Source organism: Andrographis paniculata, unplaced genomic scaffold, assembly GCF_009805555.1.
Source record: "Andrographis paniculata isolate CXL003 unplaced genomic scaffold, ASM980555v1 Contig55END, whole genome shotgun sequence".
Taxonomy (NCBI): Eukaryota; Viridiplantae; Streptophyta; class Magnoliopsida; order Lamiales; family Acanthaceae; genus Andrographis; species Andrographis paniculata.
In genome coordinates, this window is record NW_026137590.1 from 2,779,458 (window position 1) to 2,790,846 (window position 11,389).

Below are 11,389 nucleotides of genomic sequence, written 5' to 3' on the forward strand. Positions count from 1 at the left end.
ACTCAATCTTCATAGGAAATTTGTACATGTGGTTTTCCGGCAAGATGATCATGTAGAGATATTTGAGTTAGAAAAGATGGCGAAGAAATTTGAGAATGAAGTGAATTAATTGAAGAAGAAATTGGAGAAGTAAGTGAAAAGTCCAAGGTTATCGAAAAGAAAGTGAAAGAATGAGAGAAGAAATTGGAGAGGAAATTAAAGAAAAGTAAAGTAAAACTCCAAAGAAAATGATTGTTTTGGTTGGTGGTTGTTTTGGTTGTTATGCGAATTTAGTTGTAATGTTATGCAGTTGGTGTGTATTTGTAGTTTTTGTAAGCTCGTCTTCCCAAGCTGATGATTATTATGGTAGCTTATTAGAGTTTGTTAGAATATAAAACTGAAATTCTCTATTTCGATCATAAAAATTTGTACATATTTATAGTAATATACAAATCGTCTAAATAAGGCAAAAATCCTACGAATCTCTTAAATAAGATAACTACCATAAATATAATATATTGTTTCTAAATATATTTTAACACCCCTCCTCAAACTCAAGATATCGAATAAACTTGAGTTTGTCAGAAGTGACCGAAAAAGATATAGTCGAGATCTTCCACGTATGGATTTGAATTCACCAAGATTGACTGAAAGTGATGTAGCCGTCCATTGGATCAGAGTCAGAAGTAGAACTCTCAACACCGTTAGAGTTGGAAACAGGACTCGCTTGCTCACAATGGAACTAGAGCCGAAAACAAGACTCGCTTGCTCACAATGGAACTAGAGCCGAAACAGGACTCGCTCGCTCACAATAGTACTAGAGCCGAAAACAGGACTTACTCACTCTATAGAGCTAGAGTCGGAAATAGGACTCGCTCGCTCACAACAGAGCTAGAGTCGGAAACAAGACTCCCTCGGTCTCAATAGAGTTAGAGTCGAAAACAAGACTCTCAATGGAGTTAGAGTCGAAAGTAGATTCTGTCAGTGGAGTAGTAGAGACGGAAACGACATGAAAATAACAGTATGATCGTGGATAGAAGAAAATACATTAATAAAATATAAAAATATTGCATGGGATATAACGGGTTATGGAGGTACCCAAAGAGAGTTTGGCTCTGATACCACATCTAAATAAGGCAAAAATTCTATGAATCTCTTAAATAATATAACTATCATAAATATTATATATTGCTTTTAAATATATTTTAACAGAGTTGAAGAAAATTTGTTATTATGTTTTACTTTGTACTAACAATTGTCCTGGGTGAATGTATGGTTTTCTTTGTATTAATTTAGTTGTTATGTTTGATATTTAGAAAATATTATATGGTTTTCTTGGTATATGAATTCCATTTATGTTTGATGCTTAGGAGATATTGTATGATTTTATTGGTGTATGATTTTCTTTAAATGAATTTAGTTGTTATGTTTGATATTTAGGAAATATTATATGGTTTCCTTGGTGTATTAATTTAGTTGTATGTTTGATGCTTAGGAAATATTGTATGGTTTATTTTAATTTTTTTTATTTTTAATTTAGTTATTTTGTTTGATGCTTATAAGATATTGTATGATTTTCTTGGTGTCTTGTTGTCTGTATGTGCAAGAAGATTTTCCTTATCTACGTGAAGATAAAGACTTATTTATGACTAACTCATCATTTTCCATTACCTGTTATATATATATAAATATAGAAACATTACAGGTGCATAATTGAAAATTCAAATTATTATTTGAATTCGTTTAAATAAAAATGAAAACTAAATATATATTTATAATTACCTAAAATTGATTTCGGACCCGGTTAATATAGATTTAGAAGTCGGTGTCTTGAATGCCGTGTGTTCCAAAACCTAAGAGTAAATTTTTTTTTATTTTGAAAATAAATTAAATTTCTGGCAATAACATAATGATTAACTATGTTGGACAGAATTCCAACCTAATGAGTGAGCACATCGGCGGTGGCTCGGCAGTAGTGGTGACGGTCGTCGTACTTGTGAGAAATTTTGTCTAAAGAATCGATGGAAAAGCGATGAGGAAGAAGTGCAGGAAAAAGAGTGGGGGAGAAAGATAGAGGTATCGGAACGGAGAAAAAATGTGTCAACGGCGGAGGCCGAAGAGGTGTTCGGCTTTGTCGGGTTTGCGGGAAAAAATATTTGGGTCGATTAGCATAGGAGGGAACAAAAATATTTCAAAATATTTTAAATTAGATGCAAATTGTTTTATATGAAAAAATTATATGAAGAATTCACTGATTTATTCTTACATATGATTCTACTAATATTGGGAAAAAATAAAGTTTGGTACCAATATAACTAAAATTTATCAATTTTAGTCTCAATATAAAAGAACTCATCAATTTTAGTCTAATTATAAACAAAATCAATTTTGGTCTCATTATAAACAATTTTAATGAATTTTAGTCTCACCGTTAAAAAACTAACATAAATTGTTGACGTGGCAGCTCACCTGGAAACTACACAATCATGTACAATTATATAGGGTCATGTTGTTACACGGCCGTGTATATTTCTATTTTAGTCTAAAATTTTATTTTTTTGTTATATTTTAAAAAAAATTATTTTGAATTTAAAATAGCTGATATAGTTAAATTGGACAAAATCAATAGTAATCATAATATAATTAAAATATATTGATTTTAATTCAAATATAAAAATTTATAAGATATATTCTGGTTTTGTCTACAATTATATTATTCATAATAATAATAAAAAAAATCCTCTTACAAATATTCAATTACACAACTATTTGTAAATTTTGTATATTATAGTAGTATTAAAAATTAATTTATTATTTCAATACAGTAATTGGATATTTATAAGACAAATTTTTTCGGTAAATAGTAGAATTTTAGAAAAAAAAAATCTTCAAAAAGAACATACTCGATAAATATTTATATTTGAACTATAATTGATACATTTTAATTATATTATGATTATTATTGATTTTTTTTATTTTAACTATATCAACTATTCTAAATTAAAAAATAAAATAAAATAAAATTATATAACAAAAAAAAAAAAAATTAGACTAAATCAGAAAGGTACACGGCTGTATAGAATTATATATGACCATGTAACAACATGACCGTGTATAATTGTACATGACCGTCTAACAACATGATCATGTATAATTATGCACTGAAATATATATGGCCGTGTATAATTGTACATGGCCGTGTAATTGTCAGGTCAACTACCACGTCCCTTCCGTTATATCAACGTCAGCCATTTCCGTTAGTTTTTTAACGATGGGACACAATTTATTAAAATTGTTTATAATTGGACCAAAATTAATTGAAATTGGTTATAATGGGACTAAAATAGATAAACTTTTTTATATTGGGACCAAAATTGATTTTTTCCCAATATATTTTTTTTTAAAAAAAAAAAAAAACCTAAAATAAAATTTGTACGTGTTTGATCTAAAGTTAATAATATCAATTAGTTCAGTCCTAACATAGTAGCATAAATAAATTTATATTAATTACATATAAAAGTTAATTTGTTTATATTATATAAAATTGTATGGTATACAAAATTACATTAATTTTAAATATAATTCCTCCGTCCTAATATAATTGACACATTTTATTAGAGACAGTATCAACACAGTATTTAAGGTAATGATATTTAATTAACTGATAATAGTGAGTTATTATATTATTTTATTAGCTTTATATAACTAATAATATTAATACTTTTAAAATAAATTTAATATAAATGATTAAACTATGAAAATATGTATTCAAATATTTAAAATTTATATCGCAATAAAAAATTATATGCAATATGAATATTAATTTTTTAGAGAATAAAATTTTGTAAATAAAAAAAATATTTTTATGTATTTATACTTCATAAATTAATTTTATAAAATATTTGAAATTTTAAATATAATAAAAATAAATATATATATTTTTTTGAAAAGAGTGACAGAAATAAAAGATTTTGAGTAAGTCCTATTAGAGCCGTCAAAATGGATTGAGTCCGTCGGGTTGGCCTGCCCCACTTTACTTTTAAGGAGGGTTGGATTGTAATTTTTTAAGCCCGTTAAAATTCGAGCCTAAATGGGCCAACCCGCATGGGCTAAGGGTTGAGGGTGGATTAGTCCGGAGTGGGGTAGGTTAGCCCGCGGGTCAAGTAAATACAATACTCCCTCCATCCCAAAAGAATTGTCTTATTTTTCCATTTTCGTCAGTCCCAAAACAATTGTCTTGTTTCCTTATTTTAGTAACTGTGGTCCTCACTTTATAACAAAATTATCCCTACTCCTAATTATTACAACCTACTTTTTAAAATTATTCAAAAAGTAAGGGTATTTTAGTCTTTTACATTATACTTTATATCCACTTTCAATTAAATACTATTATTCTTTAATTCTCGTGCCAACACCCAATAAGACGTCATTTTTGGGACAGAGGGAGTAATTAGTACTCGCTCGTGTGTTTTTTTACCATTTTTTACTGTCATATTAAAAAATTATAATAAAACTAATCAAATATTAATATAAGAATATATTTTATTTTTTTTTATAAATTACAAACATACAATTATAAATAAGTTAAGAGGAATAAAATAAAATTTATATTATCATTAGCTTAAATAAATTATCAATATTGTCTACACAATATTTTTCTTCTCTATTATTCATGACATTGTTATTTGTTCCGATTTTTTTATCATTTGTTTTGTTCGTCTTCTATTTTATTATTTTATAATTTTACAAATTCATAAAATTAATTATGATTTATTTGTAAAATGAAGTATTTCTTATTATTAATTTTTTTAAATACACCAATTAATAATATTTGGAATTGAGAATTTTTATATTTGTTATTTATTTTAAAATATTTATTATTTAAATTCTACAATAAAACTATTTTTAGCTATTTTTAAATATTAATTACGAAAATATTTATAATATTAATATTCTTTTAATATTTTTAAAAAGCCCGTGGGCTAGCCCGCTTAGCTCGCCACCCGCCGGTGGATTGGGTTGGGCCGATAAAATTTTGATCAGTCCCGCCGCGAGTTGACCCGCAAACAACCCGCTTATTTACGGGTTAGAGTGGGTTGTGGGTCAATCCGCCCCACTAACCCGTTTTGACAGATCTAAGTCCTAAGATGAATGAAGTTATTTACTCCCTCCGTCCCTTAACAATCTATCCATTTTTTCATTTTGGTTCGTCCCATAACAAAGTATCCGTTTATTTTTTAGTAATTGTACTATCTACCTAACATTACAAATACCCTTCTAATTTACAATATATTATACAAATGTCATTACATTTACATCATACAAGTTAATTTAGTCTTTTTACCTTTATTTCTACTTTATCCAAATATAATACTAATATTCCTAAAATCACGTGCATAAACAAAATGGATATATAAATTGGAGACGGAGGGAGTATTATGTATTTAATTATTGATTTATACTCTCCTTCCGTCCAAGCTGATTTGTTGACATTAGCTGGGACACCGAATTTTAGGAATGATATGATTAATAAAAATGATTGACACATAGTGTTGACTTAGTGTAACTTATCTGTCGAGCCTAGTTTGTAGAGTATTAGGTTCAACTGGAATTTACTTATAAAAAAAAATAATAATAATAATATGATCTAATAACTGATATTTTATGGCGTCAGAGGACCTCAAAAATATCAAAATCCAGAATATAAATTACACACACACAAATAAAAGTCACCAACTTAAAATGGGTAGAATTCAACCCAAAATACATGAAATTCAACAATCAAAAGGCAAACACACTTCTGCAGTCATAATTTCACTCCAAATATGAAATCATCAAGTACACAAACCAAACCCGAGCGGTAGAACAATGTATATATGTATGTATGTATAAATGATACAGGCCAAAAACAACAGACACATCATCAGAGACAAATATGGTGAAAAGGGTCGGATTTTAAGTAAGATCATCATCATCCTCCAGCTCTTTGGCCTTCATGGCTTCCTTCACTCTCAATAGTAGTGTTGTCTTCCAGGAATCCTAAGAGTTGGTTAATTAAGTAAATATCAGAGATGGATTTCACATTTAGTGACAGAGACAATAACAAACAAACATATGAAGCAGAATTTAGCCACAACAATTTGACATTTGGAAAACAGATTGTTGGTGCCAATTATCATGTGGAAATAAATACAAATATAGATCAAGTTTGCAACCATTGATGAAACTCGGGCAATCAGCAAACCAATTCGGGCACACAACAAGTAACGGAACATTGTTTGACCATTAGCTTCTGAAAAGAGGATGACTTTCATGCCTTAATTAAACAGACCCTTGTCGCATCGAACATAATACTTCATCCATCCACCAAATTTATGCATGTTTTTCTTTTTTGTTTGTCTACAGAAAATATGGGTTTGTTTGTTTTGTGAAAAAGCAAATACACATTTTTCCCCAAAAAATTAATATATTACACACTTATTATTTTTATATTATCTACATAATTCTCTTTACTTCACAAAAATAAAAAATTCCTTCAAACCATTTCACAAAACATACAAACCCTATGTATTTTTCATTTATGGCAAATAATTTATACACATTTTAATTTATACCCTTCAACATTGTACTTCTTTACATATATGCTACCAACATCTACACACTCAATCTATCCAAAATTTTATTACCTTATTAACTCATTTATATACTTTCTAAAATATCCTTATTTATGTCACAATCAACGAATATAATAATTATGGTTTTGTTCACTCAATGTTTTCTTTTGGCACGATTCTTTATAAATATTATGAAAAAAATAATATAATATTTACACATATTAACACAATATATAATATATATTGTATTCACTCACAAAAAGTCAACACAATTCAACGCATAATATTAGTTTTTACATTACCAATACAATTCTCTATACTTAACATAAAAAATACATCCATACAAAAATACAAAGGAAACAAATCCTATATTCATTAAAACTCATGTTTAGTTTATATAAACATATTTTTCGCAGACAGAGAGAGCAGACTGAGAGAGTATATATTAACATCTTACTGATTTTCTAAATTGATGTTTATGTAGGCACCAAATAAAAGAAAAATAATATCACCTTTGTCCTAAATCTTTTGCAATTATTTTTAATTTGAGACATCACAAAACGTTTTAAGTTATTTTTTCTTTTATACCCTTCTAAATATAATTTATACAATCACTTCAAATAAAACATAAGAAAACTATCAAAATTGTACCACTTAAAAAAACAGCACCAAAACTAAAGCAAACAAAATTAATAGGGTGGAGGGAGTAGATATTAACATCTTACATATTTTCTAAAATGATGTGTACGTAGGCACCAAATCCAGTGTATAAAATAGGATAAAAACATAATAATTATAGTTGAGAATTTTGGCTAGATAGATAAGAGGTACATTATGAAGCCAATAGAGCTTAGAGAGTTGGGGTTGGGATTGGAACTAGTAAACTTTTGAATTTGAATAGTTGTTTGATGTAATATAAAAATGTATTGATGTGATGCTTTGAATATAATATAAAAAATAAAAAATAGACGTTTGGGGAGGGATTACTGAATAATGGGATTGGATTTGAAAAACACAAACAAACACATGTACTACTGTCTGAATCTCCTATATATCAATGTTGGCAGTGAAAGCATTTTCAACTACTTCGATTACTTCCAATATGTTATCTACATTCAATATTCTAATGCTCCTGAACTGCCATATAGGAGGACATGAAGGTCAAAAAATATAAATGCCTAATCATGAATTATATCTCACCTACTTCAATAAAAATATGAAATACTTTGGTGACCATTAAAGTTCTCATAGTTTCACAATTAATACTGGTTAGATAGGTTCAAACACAATGCATTAAAAATTGACATAAAGTTTAAGAGATGAAATAATACACTTACCAGCCGAGTCATGCTATCAAATTCTTTTACTGCATCGGTAAACTTGGCAGCATCTTCCTCATCGATAGCAGAAGATAAATCCTGCAAAGAATTGGCAGCAACGGAGACATGTCAGATTTATCAGCTCAAGTCTCAAAGGCATTATTATATCTGGAGCCGTGACAAGTACGAGGATTCAAAAATGTAAAAGCAAGGATAACACAAAGGCCGAATCTGAATTCAACTATGCAGCATATTGAAAATTGTAAAATGAATGTATATTCCAACACAATGCAGGAGAAATAAGTATCTAGTGCCAAAACTAAATAAATTTTACACCACAGATTATAAGAATGCAGAATACTAATTGGTTGAGCACAATGACATACCGCAAGCAGCTTATATTCACGTGTTCCAGAAAATGTAGGATCTAGCTCCTGTAATGAAGCGGGTAAATTATGATCTCTAGAATGTACATCACGCAAAGACAGAAAGACTTGAGCTGCAAATAGGCAAGACACAGGTACCTGATAACGATCTAACGCATTGTTGATTGCAACTACATCACCTTTGCAAAGCTGGCAAATACCGGCATTTAGAAGGTGCCCTTTAACCCCATACTTCAGCAAGTTATTATTGAGAGAATGCCGAGCTATCTCTTCATAAATCACAATAGCTTTTTGATACCTGACAAGGCATCAAACAGTAATACTTTTAGCAAATAATTCAATCATTATCGCACACAAATCAAGAATATATACTATCCTCAAAAGACTAAATTCCAGGTTAGATAGAGTTTTTATTATGCATTTCATAATTGCATCATAAGGATTTTGAAGGATGTAGACAAACATTCACAATTAATATATGTTTTAAAAGAAAAAGGTATGCATATGAAACTGGGAATATAATGAGTCATTCACGGAACTCATACTTAGAAAAAAAGTGAATTAACAATCAAAGATAGAATAAATTTTAATGGACCACAAAAAGGTAAGGTACATAACTGTTCAAGTTGAGCTGCAAATTGAGCAATTTTCTGCTTGCATTGATTGGAAGATGTTGTTACTTCTTCACTTTGAAAGAGATCAGCAGCTTTCTCATAATACGAAATAGCTTGCTCCAAGTTCTGTTCTTGCTCATACAACTCAGCTATTTCCTGCAAGGTAGGAAATCATAAGCTCGGTATTTCTGTTTGCTTTCTCAAATCATAATGATACTACTCTTCAAGAAAAGATTCTTCCTTGTGATGATTATATGCTCAAATTTCATTATGTGGACAACTATTTGCACAATAAAAGGCAGACAAAATTAGCTATTGATCTAGTGTAAAAATATGGAAAAGGGGCAGATAGACAAAATTAAAGATGAATTCCAAGCACTGCAGAACTATAAAAATGAAAATTAAAAAAAAATAAGAATAAATTAAAATAAAATAAATCTTTTCTTGACACTGTTAGCTATTTTATGTTCAATACCTTGTAATATCTGGCAGACATATTAAGCCTTCCAAGATCCATAAATAAATTTACAGATTGCTCCAAGCATGAAACTGACTCTGCAAAGCATTAAGAATGCAATGTGAATTAATGATAGAATCATAAACTCTGGCTTGACATTGCAAAGAAAACAGGATAGGCAAGAATTCATTTGACAAAGAAAAAATAAATACCGAATAGGTTAAAATTACAGAATCCAGATCTTCCCAACATGTTATACACAGATAAAAGGGCATACAAAAGTGGATACAAAATGACAGAGCATGTAAGAAATAAACAAATCTAAACGGCACAACTACAATTTACCTTGATCATCCTTCTCCTATCAGGAATACACAAGTAAAATTGCAAAATTTTATCAGATTATTGGGATCAGTAGACTAGCAACCTCCTTGCACTAACATACACATAAGAACAAACATAAACAGTCGTTTAGGATTGGAAATCAAAATAAACTAACCTTTTATGTTAGTCTTTTTGTAGCAATGAGCAGCATCAGCATAAGCATTAGCAGCCTCATGCTTGCTATCTAACTGCAAACACCAACATGGAAAACCATAAACTTCAAAAAAAGAATAATTTAGGGAATTTCAGGCTAGTACAAGCCACACTCGCACATTGCCTCACCTTCAAGTGACAATTTGCCAACTTAACATACGCTGCTCCAGCTTGATCCCCTGGTTAAAAATCATTATTCAACACTGATTATTCACAGCACCACCGCTATCGAATTTTATGAGAACAATTCTCACAGCAGTTCATGCGCATTCATACCAAGATCGGGTCTTTCAAAATTTATAGCTTTCTAAAGTCAACTGAAATTCAATACCACACAATCATGAACTATAGCTTCAAAAGCCCCAACAAATTAGAAGTTCCCTAACTGCCAACGGCTTAGATCAATCTCGATTATGAACCCATCCCAAGTAAAATCCCAACACAACTAACGCAAGTTTTTCAAAAGAAGAAGACCTCAAACACAATCTGTAACCACAAATGGAAAAATTAACAAATGTAGGCAATCAGCATCACGCCGATGAAAATGAACAAAAAATCGAAGGACCAATCCATCGAACGCCTGTATCACACACACAGAAAAAGGTAAAATGGAATTACATGATTTGGCGAGCTTGTAGGCATTGGCGGCCTTATCGAACAAATCGGAGGCGTCCTCGTATTTGGAGCCAAATAAACCCCAACCTTTGAGCTTCTTCTCGGCTTTCTTCTCGAAGTCCTCGGCCCTCGCTAACTGATCGCCCATCTTTGGTCTCCTCTTCACGCAAAGCTTGCCGGTGTATGACGCTGCTGCTTTTTCAAGCGACGAGGAGTGGCGATATCAAAAGCTATCAATTCTTTTTACTATTGCCCAACCCAAGTCAACGATTTTGACTACTTTAATAGTGTTGGATTTTTCCCTCTTTCTGCCTTAATCCATTTTGCCCTTATTGATTATCAGAGAGAAAATCGGATCCATGTGTTTCTTAGGGTTAAGCTTTCATTATATTTTGAAGTAACATATTAATTATAAATAATATTTTATAGAGCATAGATTAAAATTGGTCCAATCAAATTTTATTTTTTCATTTTTAGGTTCGTTAAAAAATTATTATTAAAAATTTCATATAAAAAATTAAAAAATACTCTTCATCTTTTGTCCCACCATTTTAATTTCAACGTAACAAAGAAACGTAAATATAAAGAAAACTAAAAAATAGTATCTAAGTTGGATGGAACACTACATAAAAGAAGATTATGTTTAAGTAGTCATATAATTTTTTTGCTCTCTTATTCTTCTTCTTCCATTTTTATTGTATGTATTCATTTCATTTTGTTTGTATTTTAAATAAATCTTAAAACCATCCTAGTTAGGCAGAAATTTTTCAATTATGGTCGTAATTTGGAAGACCTCAGTTCCATCCCTTCAGCCTGGATTTTATGCATAATCAAATGAAACACAACAAACTGTTTCGTAACACTTTTT

General features: G+C 29.9%; 1 protein-coding gene across 1 annotated transcript; it reads right to left on the reverse strand.

Annotated features, from left to right (window-relative positions):
* Nucleotides 1–5,666: 5,666 nt before the first annotated feature.
* On the reverse strand, nucleotides 5,667–10,731 carry LOC127256482 (alpha-soluble NSF attachment protein-like). The gene is made up of 9 exons (XM_051282513.1): nucleotides 10,525–10,731; nucleotides 10,036–10,085; nucleotides 9,869–9,941; nucleotides 9,388–9,467; nucleotides 8,917–9,068; nucleotides 8,437–8,596; nucleotides 8,299–8,346; nucleotides 7,931–8,011; nucleotides 5,667–6,018 (listed from the first exon to the last, which is right to left on the reverse strand). The coding sequence occupies exons 1-9, from the start codon at nucleotides 10,667–10,669 to the stop codon at nucleotides 5,935–5,937; spliced, it is 873 nt and encodes a 290-aa protein (XP_051138470.1). The 5' UTR covers nucleotides 10,670–10,731; the 3' UTR covers nucleotides 5,667–5,934.
* Between the last annotated feature and the right edge of the window lie 658 nt (nucleotides 10,732–11,389).